The sequence below is a fragment of the Manis javanica genome, chromosome 4 (genome assembly GCF_040802235.1).
Source record: "Manis javanica isolate MJ-LG chromosome 4, MJ_LKY, whole genome shotgun sequence".
Lineage (NCBI taxonomy): Eukaryota > Metazoa > Chordata > Mammalia > Pholidota > Manidae > Manis > Manis javanica.
Window position 1 is genome coordinate 113,251,891 of NC_133159.1, and position 23,071 is coordinate 113,274,961.

The 23,071-nt window shown below is 44.5% G+C and overlaps 1 protein-coding gene across 2 annotated transcripts in view; it reads left to right on the forward strand.

The window, feature by feature from the left end:
* Positions 1–5,314: 5,314 nt before the first annotated feature.
* The window catches only part of USP22 (ubiquitin specific peptidase 22), a 53,672-nt gene continuing 35,915 nt past the window's right edge, over positions 5,315–23,071 (forward strand). The window contains exon 1 of one of the 2 annotated variants that reach the window (XM_037027267.2): positions 5,315–5,724. In XM_037027267.2, coding sequence (XP_036883162.1) covers positions 5,554–5,724 — 171 coding nt within the window. In that variant the 5' untranslated portion in view covers positions 5,315–5,553. The remainder of the gene's footprint in view (positions 5,725–23,071) is intronic. The other variant, XM_037027268.2, reaches the window with a different exon arrangement.

Sequence of the window (23,071 nt, forward strand, 5' to 3'; positions counted from 1 at the left end):
TCAAAGACCCATTTTTCTATCCCTCTAGACGCCTGCTCCCAAGATTTTTTCATCTTCACCTGGACAGACCCATACACAAGACATTCTAAACAACTCACTTGGTCAGTTTTGCCACAAAGCTTCCGAGATAGTCCCCATATTTTTAGACAGGTCCTAGCTCAGGACCTCAAACAGTTTCATCATGATCACTCCAAGTCCACCTTATAATACATAGACAATCTTCTACTCTGCAGTCTCTCGTGGGAACAGTCTCAACTTGACACTGCCTCCCTACTTAACCTTCTAGCTTCCAGAAGTTACCGAGTATCCCCCGTCAAAGCTCACATCTCTTCCCCTCCTATCACTTACCTCAGATTCCTTCTATCTCAACAAAGAAAGTTCATTACCTTAGACAGAAAATGGATCCTCTCTGACCTGCCCATTCCCAAAACCAAGACAAAAATCCTTTCCTTTCTAGGCCCTTTCTAAGCCTAGCTAGATATTTTAGAATGTAGATCCCTAACTTCTCCCTGCACCCTGTTGGCAAGACCCCTATACAACCTCAGCAAGAGCCCCCCTAAAAAACCATTATCCTCCTCACCCCGACACTCCTTCATTAAGCTCCGTCAAGCCCTTGTAGAAGCCCCAGCTCTCCTGATTTGTCGAAGCCCTTCTCATTATACATTCATGAGAGGTCCAGTCAAGCTCTAGGAGTCCTAGGCCAATATGCTTTGCCCCAGTAGCTTATATCTCCAAGCAATTAGACCCCATAGTACAGGGATGGGCCCCCTGCCTACGAGCATTAGCCGCTAGACAGCTCTTGCAGAAAGAAGTTCATAAACTGACATTCAGAGCGCCCCTTACCATTCTGTCCCCACATCACCTAAAAGATCTCTTAACCTACAAAAGTTTACAGACTCTCCCTCCCTCCAGACTCCTGACCTTACTGTCCTCTTTCCTCCAAAATCCCGTTCACCCCCTTTGCCATCCATACCCGAATCATGACTTTTTCCTCCTTTACTGCTGTCTCGCTTTTTTTCCTCATTCCTATTGTCTTCCCCACCACCCCAGCCTCCTTTGTATGGCGATTCAAAGTCAGACAGACTTACACACAGCATCAAACAAGTTACTGCCCTCATTGCCACACCAGACTGCCCTCTGAAAAGCTGCTCTGAGCCTTTATACGTCCACTTTCCTCCCTCCACTGAAGTGTTCACTAGCAGCTACCCTTATTCTCCCTACCTCTGCTTCTTCTATGACCAAAAACAAGCCTATTGCAGGCGATGGCCAGACACCTACAGGAGATGTCCCTACTAGTCTTGCACCATTCACTACGTGAGTAACTTCCAGTACCCACAGTATTACTCCTCCAACCGTTTCATGAAATATCCCAATGGCTCATTCTCCTTATCAATCCCAGATCCCTGGGAGTCTCGATGGGCTGCCAGAGTCACAGCCTCAGTTTACTACGGGGGGTCCTCGACCCCCCACAGTACCCTTCATATCTCTCGAAAGTATGTTCCCTATCATTCCCAGATCTCTCAAGTTGCATCAGATAGCAGACATTCCGAAAAAGTCATTATCCAAACTCTTGACGGCGCCTCTTCATCTTCTTATCCCCACCCCTCTTCCCATTTCTCCTACTCTTCATTACAGCTCATTCAGGACACCACCATCTTTCTCAACCACACCCTTAACACAGCCAATTGTTTCTTTTGCGCATCACTACAGCGCCCACTGCTAGCCGCCGTGTCCCTTAATATTTCCAACTACTCCTTCCATGCAGAAAGACAACCCCTCTGCCCCCTGGCAGACATACCCCTATGTGAACCAGAATACGCAGATAATCTCACCATCCACCACTGTGTAGGCCCAACTCCACCCCCCTCCAGCGCACTTCACTGCCTCTCTATCTACACCCCTACCTCTGGCTCTAAGACTTTTACGCAACTGGGACACGTCTTTTGGTGTAATGGCAGTCTTTTCAACTCACTGCCTCTCAACTCCGATACACCCTGCATTCTCGTCACCCTAATCCCACAGTTAACACTTTACAGCATGGCAGAATTCCTTGAGCTCCAACCTCCCTTGCCCTCACGCAGAAAAAGAGCTGCTTTCCTTCCCATCATGGTCAGTAGCTCTTTGATCACCTCTGCCATTGGGGCAGGGTTTTCGGGAGAAGCCTTGGGTCACTCTCTATAGGCAGTTAGAGATCTCAACGCCAAACTTGAGGGAGCCCTGACATCCACTGCCGATTCTCTAGCCTCTCTCCAAAGACAGGTCACTTTGCTAGCTAAAGTCACCCTTCAAAACCGGCGGGCCCTAGATCTGCTTACAGCCATGAAGGGCGGCACCTGCGTCTTCCTCTGGGAAGAATGCTGCTATTACATCAACGAATCCGGCATTGTAGAAACTGACATTACCAAACTCACCGACCTTGCCTCCAGTCTCCACTCTGCTTCCTATTCCAACCCATTCTCGTCAATACTAACAAACCCCCTCCTCACCTGGCTCTGGCCCATTGCAGGCCCCATAATAATCATTCTTCTCGCCTGTCTCTTCTTACCCTGTATAATAAAGTTCATCAAATCCCAAGTCAGAAAAATCTCTAATCAAGCTTTCAACCAGCTTTTACTCAGGAACTACCAGCTTCTGGCCACAGAAGATCCCTCACCCTCATGTGACCTCCTCACCACACGCTGAGATGGACCCCTCTCTCCACTGGAAACTGTTCCTGGAAACAATAGCCGCAGACGCCTGGCTCCTGACACCCATATCCTCTTGGCCAACCTATGGTTACGGGGAACCTTCATTGATTTCCAACCTGAAGAAGTCCACATCTACTCGTCCTTACTGTGGGGAGTCCTATCAACCCTTTCCTCCCAATCCTCAAGCCCTCACTCCCTTCTCCGCCCCTGTTCAGCAGGAAGCAGCCAGAGAGAAAGCAACGTCCACAAACCCATAGAGGAGAAAGGGGGGAATGAAGGGTCCCCACCAGTAAGATGGCAAACTTCCGGCTTCTCTTCGGGGTCCTCAGTTCCCGCCGGCGCCACCTGAAGCCCAATCACCTCTCGCCCCCCTCCCAATCCCAGCACCTAGCCAACAGCCACCAGCCCCGTAGAAGTGACACCTCAATCAATTCATGCCCCCTCCTATATAACCCAGCACCTTTCCCTAATAAAGCGGAACTCTCCGGTGAATTGCTGCTATGTGTCGCTCCTTTCCTTTCACTAACGTCTGAGAAAAATGGTCTGTCATGAGACAAGGGGGTCGTCTGCATCTGTCCCATTTCTTCTGTCAACAAGACTAAGACAAACACGACAAACAACAAACAGGCGCCTACAGAGAAGAATCTGCCGCGGCCACGGAGGCAAAACTGAAAGTAAGTTGAGGGCCTGTGGGACTCCTCGTCCTCCAGACGGGGGCAAGGGACGTCTCCCAAGACCCCTCGTCAGCGACCTGCCAACGTGTCCGCCTAAGTCAATGCCGACCCAGATACAGATTGGAGCTCCTACAGGCTTATACAGGCTTGCTCGCAAACAAAAACAGTGAGACACAGATAAAGACAGAGTGAGACACAGGTAGACAAGGACAGACAAATAACTGAGTGCACTCACCAGCCGGCACAGGGCCCTCCCGGTCGGGAGTCCTGAGGGTCTCTGGGATCCCAGACGAGCCCCCAATGTTGTGCCCAAAGTCGCGAATCCCAGAAGACCACCAAGGAGCCAGCACCAATGCAAAAGCAAAGAGCCTTTATTGGAGCTAGCTGGAGCTCAATCTCTCACCTACACCAATGCACTGGCAAGATGCCAGAGAAAGAGAGTTTCAATACCACAAAGGTTTTATGGGGTTCTGGGGCAGTTGGTGGGGTGATGGTCGTGGCTCTGGCGGATTGGCTGGATCTAGGGGTAGTTAGTGGGGTGATAGGTCGTGGCTCTGGTCAATTGGCAGGGTCTAAGGGTGGTGGGTGAGCTCTTTGCTCACTGGAGAGGAGAGAGACCAAGCTCCGATTAGGTGAAATAGGATCCAGGTCCTGATTGGCTGAGGTAGAATCCTGGTCCCAATTGGCTGAAATAGAATCTGGGCTCTTGCCCTTTCAGTAAGGAGATGGCAAATTCTTGGGGGTTCTGATTTTCACTGGGGTGGTAGGGGGAGACCTCACTGAGAAGGGAGGTTCTGATAAAACCCTAAAGGAGATTAGGGAGTATAAACACGGAATATGAGGTGAAACAGGCAGAAGGGACTGCAAGCATAAGGCGTGAGGCCAAAGAGTGCTTGACAAATTGTCCTAACCACAAATGGGTTATCACTTCTCAGCCCATTAAACCCTGCAGCTTTAATTTCTATGAGATTATCTTTATTTATTTACTTTTAAACCTGTGATTACTCTGGCCTGGCCTGGCCAGCAATTGCCGTTTTCTCCATCTGTCCAGGAATGCAGCAAAGCAGTTAGTGTGATGAGCACAGCTGAGTGGCAGCAGGCTGCCTCCAAGGTTTCCTTCATCCTTTGGGCTTTTATTCTCATTGTCTGCGTTTATCATTAAAGATCTTTTCACAGTCTCCACCGGTTCTGTCATTGTGTGTACTGATCAGACCTGCGCTATCCAATACGGTGGCGGCTAGTACTTTAAATATGGCTAGTACGGATTGGACGTGCTGCGAATGCAAAATACCAGATTTCTAAGAATTCATCAAAATCTAAAATATTTTCGTTGGTAATTTTACAAATTGCTTACATATTGAAATGATATATTGGCTATACTGTATCAAAGGATGTTATTTCTTGACTTCACTTGTAAAGTGTAGTAGCTATTGGAAAATCTTAAACATGCGGCTCGCGTCCTGCTTCTTAGGACAGCGCGGGATTAGGCCGCCCCTAGACTGCGGATCCCGGTGGAGTGGGACCCAGCCTGCTTCCGCGAAGCAGCGCCAAGTATGCAACGGCAGCTCCGGCCCAGGGTGACGAGCCTGTGGGGCTCAGGACCGGCTGCGGGGATGGGAGAGGCCTGCACAGCCCCCACAAGACCTCTCGGCGGCCCCGCCTCCTAGCGGCACAGCACGGGCCGGTGCAAACCGGTTCGGCGCCCTGGCGCACTTGCGCCAGCCCCAGCCGCCCAGCTCTCGGCGGGAGCCCGAGAAGGCCGCGTGGCCAGCGTTCCCACAAGGGGGTGTTCTGACAGCAGGCAACTGCCCCGCGGCTGCAGCGGACGCGCCTCGCCAGCTCGGGACGGGGTTCATACTGCGCCGGGCGCCGACCCGAGGCGGGGCCTGCGGGCCGCGCCTGCGCGCTGCACCCCCGACAGGCGGGTGACGTAACTCCACCCCGGCCCCGGCGCCCCGCCCAGCCGCCCTCTCGAGCGCGGCGAGTCCAGCGCGGGCGGCGCCTGACTAGCCGTCGTCTCCCTTCCGCCGACGCGCAGTCTCGTCTTTGTCCGCCGGTTAGGCAGCCGCCGCCTTTGTTCCCGGCGCCCGTCCGCGGCCGGCGTGGCTGCGCCGCCGAGCTGTCCCCGCGCCGCGCTGGCGTCGTCCTCGTCCCCCTCGCCGCCCCCCGCGCGCGGCCGGGCCTTTCCCCCCATGGTCTCCCGGCCCGAGGCGGAGAGCGAGGCCATGGACGCGGAGCTGGTGGTGACGCTGCCGGGCTGCTCGCACCTGAGCAGCTTCAAGGTGGACAACTGGAAGCAGAACCTGCGGGCCATCTACCAGTGCTTCGTGTGGAGCGGCACGGCGGAGGCCCGCAAGCGCAAGGTGCGGCCCCGGGGCTGCGGGAGATGTCTCCGTTTGCAGCCTGCAGGGCGCGCGGGGCGAGGAGGGGCCCCGGGCCCAGCGGGAGGGGTCAGGGAGGCTGGCGGGCTTTGTGCGGGTCTCTGGCGCCCGGCGTCCCGGGGTGGGCGCGGGGGCTGGAACCCCGTTCCTCCCTTGTCCCGCTCCCCTCCCCCACGGGCGCCTCCCCGCCCCCTCCGCCCGCGCTCTGGGCGGGGTCCGCGGTGGGCGGGTGCGGACCTGGGAAGGGACGGGGCGTCCCTTCCTGGGCGGTGGCGGAGGCCTGGGCCGGAGGTGGGACGCTGGTGGCGTTCCAACGCTGCCCGCTCGGAGGAGCCCTCCGGGGCTGGGAGGGTTCGGGCGCGGGATGCGGTCGCTGAGAAAAGACGGGCAGGGCCTAAGGAAGGGACCGAGATTTCCGGGCGGTCTGCCGGGGCTCGGTCCCCTGTTCCCATCTTGAGTGTCCAGGGCCAATTGGGGCTGCCTCGTAGGGCGCGGAGCCGTGCGTCCGGACTGGCTCGGTTAGAGCTGCAGAGCCGGGCAGAACTCCGCCCCGGTCAGGCTCTGCAGCACGAGCGTGGGGAGGGCCTCCAGCCGCCGTTCGCGTCCGGCCGTGGGCGGGGCGCAGCCTGTATAGGACAGCCTTTGGTTCTCGACCCAGGCCTGCGGGTCGGAGCTGCGGGGGCGTGGGTTGGAGGGAAGATCTGTCTGGCTGGAAGGTGGGACTTGGTCCTGCCTTCTCGCTAGGAGGCTGTAGCAAGAAACCGACCACCCCGTGAGCCGTCGAGGAAATGGCATTTAGTGTTACCTTTTTCAGATACGCCTCCAGTCTAGGTGGTTAGGCTTATTAATGATTTGGAAGCCAGAGAATAACGATACTCCTCCCTCTTGTCTGAGTAACCGTTGTCTTCCCAACCTAAAGCGGTTTTGCAGTTTTGTCTGAGGTTGGGAGTTGTGCTGGCAGGTTCCAGCTGGAGTAGCAGTTTTTATGGCAAGACTGACTAACATCCGTTGAGACTGAGGGAAATGTTAAGCACCAGTTTTCTTTTTATCAGTAATGATGCTGGGAAGCATTACCTCTGAAGATGAACTAAAATCAGAGATGATTTCTGTTAGGACAGTGAGATTTTTGCTAATGAAATTGTGTGCCCTTAAAATACCGCCGTGTTGAAGCCAGTGTTCCTCAGGTGATGATCTTGTTACCGCTCTGTATTGTCCGCTGGTTAAGATTTATGTGACTGTGTGACTCATCTCCACAGGGGATTAAGTAGGAAATCCCCTTGACTCATCACCTTCCCCCTTCCCCTCCACAACCTCCAACCCGGTGATTTTTAACAAATCAGGAGGAGTAACATTTAACCCATTATTAACTTTACCTAGTTTTCTAAAGGAAGGACTTGCTTTTTGTTGTTATACGTGGCTTGGGTTAATTTTGTAATGTTTTCTTAGTTTGAAAGGTATTGAACCACATTCATATTGTTTGCAAGTAAGTACTTGAGCTGTAGACCAGCAAGAGGTGGTCTTGTCGGACAAGACAAGAAGAAGAAATAACATCTTTCAAAATCCAGGTCTGTCGGCATTGCAGTAGCTTTTGGTAGTTTGGTAGCAATGAATCGATGTTTACTCTGATTTTGGAGGGTGTTTTTCTTAAATCGCTGAGGTCCTATAACTTCCCTAGTGAACCAGCCAAGGAAAAGCTTGGCCCTGATGATAGTACGGAGTTTTGACAGTTTGCATAGGATTCTCAGCAGATATATAGGCATAATATGTTTTTGGAGTTTCCTATAAAAATACTTATTTAAGTTTCAATCTTTGTAAACAAACAAAGATGCCTTTTCAAGTTGACGCCTGAACTGCAGTCAACTTAAAAAATGAGCCTCTGGATGAACAGGTGTTAGAACTTTCCTCTAAGTAGAGGTGGTTTATGGTTTTTATGTACAACCTTTGGTTCTCTTTTTGATGGGCAGAAGAACATGATCAGATTTGATAACTGTCTGCCCATTTTAGGCTTATAACTTCCTTACCATTGAATGTAAAACTGTTTCCAAGATGAACAACTCCATGCACCCACAGTGGACTCACCTGTGAATTTCTGGCATGTGCTAAATATAGCCAATATGTTACTGTACGGTTTGTGTGTGAAAATAGAAATGGACAGTAAGAATAACAGTAATTTTCGGTTCTCTGGTTATTATGACAACATAGTTTACATCATATTTGAATATATAGATACCTTCAGGGGGCCAGGTAATGTCTTTTAAATAACCATTTCTCTGCTCTTTGAACCATTTCTTTGACTCGAAGATTTTTCAGCAGCTTGTCCTCAAAACACAGAGCTCTTCTTTTTGAAGCTGTGATAAACACTTTTACAAAATATACTTTAGTACGAGTGAAGAAGCGTTGTCAAACTTGCTGTTAGTAATTTTGGATCATTATCAATTCTGGCTTAATTTGGAGGACAGGAAACAGCTTTTTGAAGGCTTTTAAGGCACAAAATTAGGGCCGAAATCAACTCTTTGGGTAGAAACTCTCAGGGAAATTTTGTTTGGGAAAGGGGCTAAAGAGAATGAGCTCTGGCTGGGAGTTAGGTGAGAGGCTAGAGGACGCTGAGATCTAGAAGTCCTGTCTTGCTTTTATCACTGTTGTGTCTGTGTTTGTGGTCCTAACACCATAATTTAAGGAAATTGGAGTGGGAGTGGGCATCCTTTGGAAGAAAGTGGGATTATTCCATATTTTTGTGGTTCTTCCATCTCTTTCCAGTTGAGTTAATGCTTAACCCTGGGTTTCTGTGTTGAATGGAAATCGTAACTGTCAGAAAGCCATATAACCAGTAGGTGTCAGATAGCAAGGTCATAATGTCTGCCTTAAAATTTAGAGTAATTGTAGATGTCCTGTGACACACAAAAAGGAATGCATAGGTAATTCTAAATGCTCAGATGTTGATGAGCTTTACTGAGGAAGAGTAAAATTTATGAAAAATACGTATTTTTAAAAAACAATTACAGAAACAATATTTTCTCAGTATGTAAATATAAAACACCTTTTAAGGGCTTACCGAATGTGCAAGAATGTGCAGGTATTCCCTCACCCATAGAAACACTGTTAAGATCTGCTTGCTATCTGGGACTTCCAGATTTTTAAAAAATTGCAAATACATATGTACATAAAAAGTAAAATTACAGCTAACCTTGAACCTTTGGTAACCACGAATCTAAAGCCTGCAATGGCAATAAGTACATATCTTTCAATAGTCACCCTAAATGTAAATGGACTTAATGCACCAATCAAAAGACACAGAGTAACAGAATGGATAAAAAAGCAAGACCCATCTATATGCTGCTTACAAGAAACTCACCTTAAACCCAAAGATAAGCATAGACTAAAAGTCAAGGGATGGAAAAACATATTTCAGGCAAACAATAGTGAGAAGAAAGCAGGGGTTGCAGTACTAATATCAGACAAAATAGACTTCAAAACAAAGAAAGTAACAAGAGATAAAGAAGGACATTACATAATGATAAAGGGCTCAGTCCAACAAGAGGATATAACCATTCTAAATATATATGCACCCAATACAGGAGCACCAGCATATGTGAAGCAAATACTAACAGAACTAAAGAGGGAAATAGACTGCAATGCATTCATTGTAGGAGACTTCAACACACCACTCACCCCAAAGGATAGATACACCGGGCAGAAAATAAGTAAAGACACACAGGCACTGAACAACACACTAGAACAGATGGACCTAATAGACATCTATAGAACTCTACATCCAAAAGCAACAGGATATACATTCTTCTCAAGTGCACATGGAACATTCTCCAGAATAGACCACATACTAGCTCACAAAAAGAGCCTCAGTAAATTCCACAATATTGAAATTCTACCAACCAATTTTTCAGACCACAAAGGTATGAAACTAGAAATAAATTCTACAAAGAAAACAAAAAGGCTCACAAACACATGGAGGCTTAACAACATGCTACTAAATAATCAATGGATCAATGAACAAATCAAAATAGAGATCAAGGAATATATAGAAACAAATGACAACAACAACACTAAGCCCCAACTTCTGTGGGATGCAGCGAAAGCAGTCTTAAGAGGAAAGTATATAGCAATCCAGGCACACTTGAAGAAGGAAGAACAATCCCAAATGAATAGTCTAACATCACAATTATTGAAACTGGAAAAAGAAGAACAAATGAGGCCTAAAGTCAGCAGAAGGAGGGACATAATAAAGATCAGAGAAGAAATAAACAAAATTGAGAAGAATAAAACAATAGCAAAAATCAACAAAACCAAGAGCTGGTTCTTTGAGAAAATAAACAAAATAGATAAGCCTCTAGCCCAACTTATTAAGAGAAAAAGAGAGTCAACACAAATCAACATAATCAGAAATGAGAATGGAAAAATCACGACAGACTCCACAGAAATACAAAGAATTATTAAAGACTACTATGAAAACCTATATGCCAACAAGCTGGAAAACCTAGAAGAAATGGACAACTTCTTAGAAAAATAAAACCTCCCAAGACTGACCAAGGAAGAAACACAAAAGTTAAACAAACCAATTACAAGCAAAGAAATTGAAACAGTAATCAAAAAACTACCCAAGAACAAAACCCCGGGGCCGGACGGATTTACCTCGGAATTTTATCAGACACACAGAGAAGACATAATACCCATTCTCCTTAAAGTGTTCCACAAAATAGAAGAAGAGGGAATACTCCCAAACTCATTCTATGAAGCCAACATCACCCTAATACCAAAACCAGGAAAAGACCCCACCAAAAAAGAAAATTACAGACCAATATCCCTGATGAATGTAGATGCAAAAATACTCAATAAAATATTAGCAAACAGAATTCAACAGTATATCAAAAGGATCATACACCATGACCAAGTGGGGTTCATCCCAGGGATGCAAGGATGGTACAACATTCGAAAATCCATCAACATCATCCACCACATCAACAAAAAGAAAGACAAAAACCACATGATCATCTCCATAGATGCTGAAAAAGCATTCGACAAAATTCAACATCCATTCATGATAAAAACTCTCAGCAAAATGGGAATAGAGGGCAAGTACCTCAACATAATAAAGGCCATATATGATAAACCCACAGCCAGCATTATACTGAACAGCGAGAAGCTGAAAGCATTTCCTCTGAGATCGGGAACTAGACAGGGATGCCCACTCTCCCCACTGTTATTTAACATAGTACTGGAGGTCCTAGCCATGGCAATCAGACAAAACAAAGAAATACAAGGTATCCAGATTGGTAAAGAAGAACTTAAACTGTCACTATTTGCAGATGATATGATATTGTACATAAAAAACACTAAAGACTCCACTCCAAAACTATTAGAACTGATATCGGAATACAGCAAAGTTGCAGGATACAAAATCAACACACAGAAATCAGTAGTTTTCCTATACACTAACAATGAACCAATAGAAAGAGAAATCAGGAAAACAATTCCATTCACAACTGCATCAAAAAGAATAAAATACCTAGGAATAAACCTAACCAAAGAAGTGAAAGACCTATACCCTGAAAACTACAAGTCACTCTTAAGAAAAATTAAAGGGGACACTAACAAATGGAAACTCATCCCATGCTCATGGCTAGGAAGAATTAATATCGTCAAAATGGCCATCCTGCCCAAAGCAATATACAGATTTGATGCAATCCCTCTCAAATTACCAGCAACATTCTTCAATGAATTGGAACAAATAATTCAAAAATTCATATGGAAACACCAAAGACCCCGAATAGCCAAAGCAATCCTGAAAAAGAATAATAAAGTAGGGGGGATCTCACTCCCCAACTTCAAGCTCTACTACAAACCCATAGTAATCAAGACAATTTGGTACTGGCACAAGAACAGAGCCACAGACCAGTGGAACAGATTAGAGACCCCAGAAATTAACCCAAACATATGGTCAATTAATATTTGATAAAGGAGCCATGGACATACAATGGCAAAATGACAGTCTCTTCAACAGATGGTGCTGGCAAAACTGGACAGCTACATGTAGGAGAATGAAACTGGACCATTGTCTAACCCCATATACAAAGGTAAACTCAAAATGGATCAAAGACCTGAATGTAAGGCATGAAACCATTAAACTCTTGGAAAAAAACATAGGCAAAAACCTCTTAGACATAAACATGAGTGATCTCTTCTTGAACATATCTCCCTGGGCAAGGAAAATAACAGCAAAAATGAGCAAGTGGGACTACATTAAGCTGAAAAGCTTCTGTACAGCGAAAGACACCATCAATAGAACAAAAAGGAACCCTACAGTATGGGAGAATATATTTGAAAATGACAGATCCGATAAAGGCTTGACGTCCAGAATATATAAAGAGCTCACACGCCTCAACAAACAAAAAACAAATAACCCAATTAAAAAATGGGCAGAGGAACTGAACAGACAGTTCTCCAAAAAAGAAATACAGATGGCCAAGAGGCACATGAAAAGATGCTCCACATCGCTAATTATCAGAGAAATGCAAATTAAAACTACAATGAGGTATCACCTCACACCAGTAAGGATAGCTGCCATCCAAAAGACAAACAACAACAAATGTTGGCGAGGCTGTGGAGAAAGGGGAACCCTCCTACACTGCTGGTGGGAATGTAAATTAGTTCAACCATTGTGGAAAGCAGTATGGAGGTGCGTCAAAATGCTCAAAACAGACCTACCATTTGACCCAGGAATTCCACTCCTAGGAATTTACCCTAAGAACGCAGCAATCAAGTTTGAGAAAGACAGATGCACTCCTATGTTTATCGCAGCACTATTTACAATAGCCAAGAATTGGAAGCAACCTAAATGTCCATCTGTAGATGAATGGATAAAGAAGATGTGGTACATATACACAATGGAATACTACTCAGCCATAAGAAGTGGAAAAATCCAACCATTTGCAGCAACATGGATGGAGCTGGAGAGTATTATGCTCAGTGAAATAAGCCAAGCGGAGAAAGAGAAATACCAAATGATTTCACTCATCTGAGGAGTATAAGAACAAAGGAAAAACTGAAGGAACAAAACAGCAGCGGAATTACAGAACCCAAAAATGGACTAACAGGTACCAAAGGGAAAGGAACTGGGGAGGATGGGTGGGCAGGGAGGGATAAGGGGGGGGAAGAAGAAGAGGGGTATTAAGAGTAGCATGCATGGGGGGGAGGGAGAAAGGGGAGGGTGGGCTGTACAACACAGAGAGGACAAGTAGTGATTCTACCACATTTTGCTAAGCTGATGGACAGTAACCGTAATGTGGTTGTTAGGGGGGACCTGATATAGGGGAGAGCATAGTAAACATAGTATTCTTCAGGTAAGTGTAGATTAAAAATTTAAAAAAAAAAAGAAAGAAAGAAAGAAAAGTGGGATTACTCCTTAACAGGATAAAACTATTGGTAAATCAAAGATCAACGCATGCTTTAAATATCCTTAATGTTGATCACTTAAAGGGTGTCAGATGATCAGCTATGGAGGTACTCTTTTCTGATAATATTCCTTTCTCTTAATTAAAAAAAAAAAAAAAAAAAAAGCAGTTACTGTGTGCTGACCTCCAATGAGTTCTGCACAGTGGTATAGAGGGCATGTCAAAGTGTGGGCAAAGGGTCTGTCTGTTTCTATGCAGAAGATCAAGGCCTAGCTTGGATACCCAGAAAATGAACTAAGATACGATATGAGGAGGAGCTTCCGGCATCAGCACTCTCTGGAGGACTCGTGCCGGGGGATGATCATCAAAAAGCCTCCACAGGGATCCGGACGATGCTGCGGTTGTGGCTGCATCCAGCCCACCGTCTCCTGGACTTGCCATAAGAAGGAGAAGGGAGATGTCTAGGCTGGCATGTGCATACAGTGAGACAACGAATTTGACTGGATCTGTACTGTTGGAACTCAACCAGGAGTTGGGAGGGGTGCAAGTTGTAGCACCCCAAAATCTCATGACTATAGACTATCTATGGTTAAAAGAACATATGGGATGTGAACAGATCCCAGAAATGGGCTGCTTTAATTTGTCTGATGGTTCAAGTACAGTTGGAAAATATCCATCATATCATAGATAAATTTTCACAAATGGCTAGGGTGCCTAAATGGTTTTCTTGGCTTCACTGGAGATGGATGGTAATTATAGATTTGCTTTGTGTATGTCACCGTATTCCTATTATGTTAATATATGTGTGCAAATTAGTTAGTAGTTTAAAACCTATACATACTTAAGGTACTATACAAGAAGATATGTCAAAGAAATAATCAATCCTCCCAAGTTTCCTTCATATGCTACATCTATAGCTTTTCTTCTTCCTTCCTAATTACAACCCTTAAATAGAATTCGTGCCTCATATCGAATTTACCGAGTATCATAATTCCTCCAGGTGGTAAAGATACCTTGAGACAAGTGCTGGGCATAGAAGCCACAGGGCATAAATCTGCAAAGAAGTAAAAAGCTAACCTTTGCAAACAATATGGCTTCTCTCTCACTTACCAACTTTACATTTCCCTGTATGGCCCCAGAAGATGACTGGTTAGCCAGAGACGGGTAAGATTCCTCAAGGGAGGAACAACCTAAGACAGGCACAGTCGCAGGGGGGCCATCAGGTGAGAATTTGGGGATCAACAGAGGTGAGGCTCAGAACCTCACCCCCCCTGCTTTGAGAGAAATCTTCTGCATCTGTGGATGTCTTGATGCCCTTGTCTAGCCTGGATTAATACTTAGTCCATAGGCACACACCTGATCATCTGATCATCTACATTTGCCCTCTTACAGCACTAAACTATGTTTTCTACCTTTATCTTGCATCTACCTACCACTTCAGCATTTTATTAAAAATAAAAATAATAATAATAATAGGAGAAATGTGGGATCAACATATAAATTAAGTACAAAAATCAAACGAATATTCATATTTGACCTGATTGTTTATAGGTCATATTGCATGATCAAAACCGAAAGTTTCTGTGATGACTGCCCTTGTACTGTTCACCATGTAAGAATTTATTCACTATGTAAGAATTCGTTCACCATGTAAGAACTTGTTCGTTATGCTTCAGAAGATTGGAGACTGACGAGAATTAGGCTTGAGATGGATTAATGATTGTGCATTGAGCGTTGACCCCCCTATACTGAATTTTATTGTTGTTAACAACCATTTGATCAATAAATATGAGAGATGCCCTGTCAAAAAAAAAAATAAATAAATAAATGGAAGAAAAAGAAAAAAAAAGTAAAATTACATATTTTTTAATTAATTATTTATTTCATATTTTTATTTTTATGTAAATGTACATGCCCTGTATATTGTTTCCTTTCTTGGCTCGCCCATGCATGTAGAATTCATTCTGTTAAGCTGTGCAGTTAATATTCCATTGAATGGAAACAGCATTGTGTATTTTCTCTTTTTTTTCTAGCCTTCAGTTTGGAGAGTTTACTAAGAATTTGTAGAACTTAAGCCTGGTGATCAGTTTAAGGAATACTTAGGCGAGAGGCATATGTTGTGGTTTGCTGAGGGATTGAAATGTGATTGGTCTCCTTGGTATCAAACCAGAGGTGCATTGAAAGGTGCAGTGTGGGGAAAAAGGAGGTGGGGGAGGGGAGACTAAAAGAGAAATACACAAGCTAAGTGTAAAACATGAAAGTTTAAGAGTTTGGTAAAATACAAATGTGATGCTGTAACTTCAGTTTGTGTGCTTATAATGACAAGATAGATCGTCAATCTGTGGATGCTCGCCTGAGAAGAGAGCAGCTTTTGTAGGCAGTGTTTTAAAAGTGTGGTCCAGGCCTTTGGTTGTGGTGTGGAAAGGGAGGTCATTTTAAGTAGGAAGTGGGCTTATGTTACTTGAGACTGGTACTTTGCCATGTGATTGAGGAAATGCTGTGCTCTGTGGTTTTGTTCTGGTCATTTCTCTTAGTCTGCTTCAGTTCTGGAATCAGATCTGTCTCCTGAGATATGAATCTCATGTTTAAACTTTTTAGTAGGAATCATCATTGGGGAATAACATTTTGCTGTTACTGGCTTAGACGAAATACCTGGAGTGACAGACACATTGGCTGGTAAGTAGACGGAGAGCCTTGACAGGTGCATGTGTTCCCGGCTCAGGCAGTGAGACTAAATTAGGCCTATTGATGAACTGAATCTTTAAGTCATTAACAACAAAACTTTACACCATTCAGACTGAGCAGGGGCCCAGCAATTATTCCAAGTAAAAAGTCTAAAATGGTAAAAGCTTTCTTTTGAGATGATTGTAGACTGACTTGTGTAAAAAAATCATGCAGAGGGGTCCCCTGTTCCTTTAACCAGGTTCCCCCAATGATAACATCTTGCAAAACTGTAATACAACATTCCAACCAGATGTCAAATTGATGCGTCCATTTTTTACATGATGTGCCCGTTTTGTTCACCTTTTCCCAGTCTTACTTGTACTTGTTTGTGTGAGTATATTTAGTTCTATGCAAATTAATAGTAGAGTTGTTTTAGATTTACAGAATAGTTATCAATAATAACAGAGGTCCTGTACCAACCCCCTCCCAGTCTCCCCAGTGGCTGACCTCCAACGTCACTGTGACACATTCTGTCACAAATAACGGCCGAGCTTGATGCGTTGTAACCAGACTTCACGCTTTACTCAGGTCTCATTGGTTTTCCCTGCCGCTCTCGTCTCCCAGGATCCGTCAGGTGCCCCATGCGGGGCTCAGTGGTCATGGCTCCCTGGGCGCTGTTGGGTCATGACCGTGTCTCAGGCTTGTTTGATGACCGTAGCAGTTAGGGGCAGTATTGCTCAGGTGTCTTCAATTTGGGTTTGTCTGATGGTTTTCTTGTGATTCATAACTGGTTCTGGGTTTTGGGAGGAAGACCACAGAAATGAAGTCCCTGCTCAAGTCTTGTCAAGGGCCGTAGAGTCAACGTGACTCCCCACCTTTGGTGGGAAGTCAGTTTCGTGGCCGCCAGGTGGCTGCACTGTGGAGTGGCTCTTCCTCCCTTCTCTGCTGCTGTGCCCTCTAGAGCAAACGCACAGGCCACACGGGGGGCAGCTATGCTTTACCTCCTTGAGACCAGAGTATCTGCACATAAATTACTTGGAATTTTCCACTATGGAAGATTTGTCCTTTCTTACCCATTTGGTATTTTTTCAGTCATTTATACCAGCATGGACTCGGATATTTATTGTATGTTACAGGTTATAATCTAATACTACGTTGTTGTGTTGCTCAGACTGTTCCAGCTTTAGCCATTGGAACACGGTTGGGACTGCTCTGCCAGTTGTCTTCGGTGTCCCTTGGACAAACCGTTACCAGTTTTTGTTTGTTGTTCTGGTACTTGCCTTCTGGTACTGCCAGAGGTGGGTTCATCGTGTGTGTTTTCTGCCCCAGCCTCGGAGTCCTCTGTTTCTCCCGGGAGCCCTGGCACTGTTTGGTTGGAGAGTGGCGTTAGGACAGTCTGAGCCCTGGCTGTGCTTGTTGGTCCTGGAGTGTTGTGGCTTCTCAGCCTGCTGGGGACAGAGCTGGGAAACAGGTGTGTGGTGTGTACTAACTCGTGAATACAACATATCTACAATTATTTAAATAAAAAAAAAAAAAATATATATATATATATATCTCCACCCCTGTTAAACTGTACCTGAGTTCATTCTGATCTCTGACTCCAGTCCAGTACAATGTGGATCATCTGGTCTTCTCTTGCTTATCTGTGACTGTCCCACAGAGAAACCTGGCTCCCACCATCCACCATTCATGTGCTGTCTTTAACCTCAGCATTTCAGGACTGATAATCTGTGCCCACTGTGTCACCTGCAGTACTGACATACAAATCTTTTGCCTTCAGTTTTATACTTGCCACTCCTTTCCAAGTTATTTAGGTAACTTGGCCCTCCACCCCTTTCACTGAAGTTATGCATACATTTATTTGTAACATGGTCAAATTCTTTTGCCATAGCCTGCATTCCAGCCTGGCATCCTGACTGCCTAACCAGTTACATAAAATTTTGCATATATTTGGGTTTGCTCTTTAGGTTCTAAAGTTCACTGGGTTCTGACAGATGCTTGGTGCCATGCATCTACCACTGTGGTGCTACACAGAGTCTACTGGCCTTAAAAAACCCTGTTCAACCCGCCCCACACCCCTGGACCCAGTGAGCAATGAAACAGAAAGGCCTTGAACCAAAATACTCTACCAGGCAAGATTATCATTTAAATTTGAAGCAGGGATTAAACAGTTTCCAGGTAAGCAAAAGTTGAGGGAATTTATCTCCCACAAACCATCCCTACAGTGTATTTGAAAGGGACTACTCTAGATGGAAGCACTCCTAAGGCTAAATAGATGTCACCAGAGAAAATAAAACCAATGTAAAGGAAGTAGACCAATTACTAAGCAAATGCAAAATTAAATTACCCACAGAGTCAGTCAAGGGTTACACAAAGAATACAGAATATGACACCTAATATATAAAGAGTGGAGGAGGAGGAGGAAGAAGAAGAGAGGGGAAAAAAGAACGTTTAGATTATGTTTGAAATAGCATAATAAAGGAGTTAAGCTGTTAGATAGTAAGGAAGCTGCCCTTGAACCTTTGGTAACCACAAATCTAAAGCCTGCAATGGTGATAAGTACATATCTATCAATAAATGTAAATGTAAGAGGAGGAGCCAAGATGGTGGTGTGAGTAGGGCAGCAGAAATCTCCTCCCAAAAACATACATATTTTTTGAAAATACAACAAATACAACTATCCCCAAAAGAGAGACCAGAGGATACAGTACAACAGCCAGGGTACATCTACACCTGCGAGAACTCAGCATCTCACGAAGGGGGTAAGATACAGGCTGCGGCCTGGCGGGACCTGAGCGCTCCCCCAACCCCAGCTCACTGGCGGGAGGAAAGGAGTCTGATAGGGGAGGGAGAAGGAGCCCAGGACTGCTAAATAACCAGTCCTATTAATCTCCACTGGGAGAGCAGACACATATTGCATGGTGTGCTGGATATTAGGGAAACTGAAAAGTAAACTCTGCGAGCGGGTCCCTGCAGCTGGTTCCCCTGGGACAAAAGAAAAGTGAGCACTTTTTGAAAGTCTTAAAGGGACAGGGGCTTCACAGCTGGAAGGAATCGTTCTGGCACACTCAGCCCAGCAGGCTGGGAATCCTGAGGAACTTCAGGTGCCCCAGTCCCCTGGGTGGCAATGCAGCTCTGAAGCCCCTCATGGAGATAAGTACCCTGCCATTTGTTCTGCCGGCCGGCGTGGCCACGCCCGCAGCAGTGGAGCAGCCAGAGAGCGGCCGGGCCCACAGCAGCCACCCAGAGTCTCCTCCCGGTGCACAGCCGCCCAGGCCTGACCCAGAGGCCGCCATGGGTGTGCAGCTGCCGGGCGCAGGCAGAGGAAGCTGGGGCACGGCGCTAAGGGATACTGTTCTTGCAGGAGAGCACACCCAGAACACCTGCCACTCCCACAGGGCTCTGGGCTACCCCGACGGCTGCCCCGCCCACAGCAGCTCAGGGAATTAACCTGGAGGCTGCTCCCAATGTGCGGGAACCGACACAGGCAGCGGAGAAGGGCAAGGTGACCAGCAAGCAGGAAGGGACTTTGTTCTTCCAGCGGATACACGCGCTACCTGCCTACAGCTATCTCTACTGCCATGAAAAAGCAGAAGAACTTGGTCCAGTCCAGAATTACCCAGACAACTCCCAAACAGAGGGCCTGGGAAGAGAGATTTAACCAATATTCCTGAAAAAGAATTCAAAATACAGGTCAAAACCATGCTGATGGACCTGCAGAGAAGTATGCGAGAGCTAAGGGATGAAGTTAGGAGGGAGAATACAGAAATAAAACAATCTCTGGAAGGACATAAGAGCAGATGGGATGAGGTGCAAGAGACCATTAATGGAATAGAAATCAGAGAACAGGAATACAGAGAAGCAATAGAAATCAGAGAACAGGAATACAGAGAAGCTGAGACAGAGAGGGGAAAAAGGATCTCCAGGAATGAAAGAATATTAAGAGAACTGTGTGACCAATCCAAATGGAACAATATTCGCATTATAGGGGTACTAGAAGAAGAAGAGAGAAAAAGGGATAGAACGTGTCTTTGAAGACATAACTGCTAAAACTTCCCCAAACTGGGGGAGGAAATAGTCGCTCAGAGCATGGAAGCCCACAGAACTCCCAACACAAGGGACCCAAGGAAGACAACACCAAGACACAATAATTAAAATGGCAAAGTTCAAGGACAAGGACAGAGTATTAAAGGCAGCCAGTGAGAGAAAAAAAGTCACCTACAAAGGAAAACCCATCAGGCTTCTCAATAGAAACCTTACAGGCCAGAAGAGCATGATATATTTAATGCAATGAAACAGAAGTGCCTTGAACGAAGAATACTGTATCCAGCACGATCACTTAAATATGAAGGAGGGATTAAACAATTCCCAGACAAGCAAAAGTTGAGGGAATTTGCCTCCCATAAACCACCTCTACAGGATATTTTAAAGAGACTGCTCTAGATGGAAGCACTCCTAAGGCAAAATAGGTGTCACCAGAGAAAAGTAAAATCACAGCAAAGCAAGCAGACCAACCAAATACTAACTAAAGGCAAACAATAAAATCAACTATTCACAAAAGTAGACAAAGGAAACACAAAAGAGTACAGAATAAAACACCTAACATAAAGAATGGAGGAGGAGGAATAATAAGGGAGAGAAATAATCAGACGGTGTTCATAATAGCTTAATAGGCGGGTTAAGTTAGATGGTTAGATAGTAAAGAAGCTACCCTTGAACATTTGGTAACCACGAATCTAAAGCATGCAATGGCAATAAGTACGTGTCTTTCAATAATCATCCTAAATGTAAATGGACTGAATGGACCAATCAAAAGACACAGAGTAATAGAATGGATAAAAAAGCAAGACCCATCTATATACTGCTTACAAGAGACTCACCTCAAAACCAAAAGCATACACAGACTAAAAGTGAAGGGAGGGAAAAAGATATTTCATGCAAACAATAGAGAGAAAAATGCAGGTGTTGCAATACTTGCATCAGACAAAGTAGACTTCAAAACAAAGTAATGAGATGAAGGACATTACATAGTGATATGGGGTCAGTCCAACAAGAAGATATAACCATTATAAATATATATGCATGCAACACAGGAGCACCAACATATGTGAAAGAAATACTAACAGAATTAAAGGAGAACATAAAATGCAATGCATTCGTTCTAGGAGACCTCAACACACCACTCACTCCAAAGGACAGATCCACCAGACAGGAAATAAGTAAGGACAGAGAGGCACTGAACAACACACTAGAACAGACGGACCTAACAGACATCTACAAAACTCTACACTCAAAAGCAGCAGGATACACATTCCCCTCAAGTGCACATGGAACATTCTCCAGAATAGGCCACAAAAAGAGCCTCAGTAAATTCGAAAAGGGTGAAATTCTACCAACCAACTTCTCCGACCACAAAGGTCTAAAACTAGAAATAAATTGTACAAAGAAAACAAAAAGGTTCACAAACACATGGAGGCTTAACAACATGCTCCTAAATAATCAATGGATCAATGCCCAAATTAAAATGGAGATAAAGCAAAATATGGAGACAAATGACAACAACAGCACAAAGCCCCAACCTCTGTGGGATGCAGTGAAGGCGGTTCTAAGAGGAAAGTATATAGCAATCCAGGCATATTTAAAGAAGGAAGAACAATCCCAAATGAATAGTCTAAAGTCATAATTATTGAAACTGGAAAAAGAACAAATGAGGTCCAAAGTCATCAGAAGGAGGGACATAATAAGGATCAGAGAAGAAATAAATACAATTGAGAAGAATAAAACAATTGAAAAAAATCAGTGAAACCAAGAGCTGTTTCTTTGAGAAAACAAACAAAATAGATAAGCCCCTAGCCAGACTTATTAAGAAAATGACAAGCTACACACACAAACAGAATCAGAAATCGGAGAGGAATAATAATGACAGACCCCACAGAAATACAAAGAAATATTAGAGAAACTATGAGATTCTGTATGCTAACAAGCTGAGAAACCTAGAAGAAAATGGACAACTTCCTAGAAAAATAGAACCTCCAAGACTGACCAAGGAAGTAACACAAAATCTAAACAGACCAATTGCCAGCAACGAAATTGATTGGGTAATCAAAAAACTACCCAAGAGCAAAACCCCCGGGCCAGATGGATTCACCACTGAATTTATCACCACTGAAAATAATACCCATTCTCCTTAAAGTTTTCCAAAAAATAGAAGAGGAGGGAATACTTCCAAACTCATTCTCTGAAGCCAGCATCACTCTAATACCAAACCAGGCAAAGAGCCCACCAAAAAAGAAAATCACAGACCAATATTCCTGATGAACATAGATGCAAAAATACTCAACAAAATATTAGAAAACCAAATTCAAAAATACATCAAGAGAATCATACACCATGACCAAGTGGGATTCATATCAAGGATGCAAGGATGGTACATTAGAAAATCCATCAACATCATCCACCACATCAATAAAAGTAGGATAAAAACCACAAGATCATCTCCATAGATGCTGAAAAATCATTCGACAAAATTCAACATCCATTCATGATAAAAACTCTCAACAAAATGGGTATACAGGGCAAGTACCTCAACATAGAAAGGTATGACATATGACAAACCCACAGCCAACATCATACTTAACAGCGAGAAGCTGAAAGCTTTGCCTCTAAGATCGGGAACAAGGCAGGGATGCCCACTGTCCCCACTGTTAATTCAACATAGTACTGGAGGTCCTAGCCACGGCAATCAGACAAAACAAAGAAATACAAGGCATCCAGATTGGTAAAGAAGATGTCAAACTGTCACTGTTTGCAGATGACATGATATTATGCATAAAAAACCCTAAATAATCTACTCCAAAACTACTAGAATTAATATCTGAATTCAGCAAAGTTGCAGGATACAAAATTAATACACAGAAATCTGTTGCACTCCTTTACAATAACAATGAACTAGCAGAAAGAGAAATCAGGAAAACAATTCCATTCACAATAGCATCAAAAAGAATAAAATACCTAGGAATAAACTAACCAAGGAAGTGAAAGATGTGTATACCCTGAAAACTACAAGACACTCTTAAGAGAAATTAAAGAGGACACTAACAAATGGAAACTCATCCCATGCTCTTGGCCGGGAAGAATTAATATTGTCAAAATGGCCATCCTGCCTTAAGCAGTCTACAGATTCAATGCAATCCCTATCAGAATACCAACAGCATTCTTCAACAAACTGGAACAAATAGTTTTAAAATTCATATGGAACC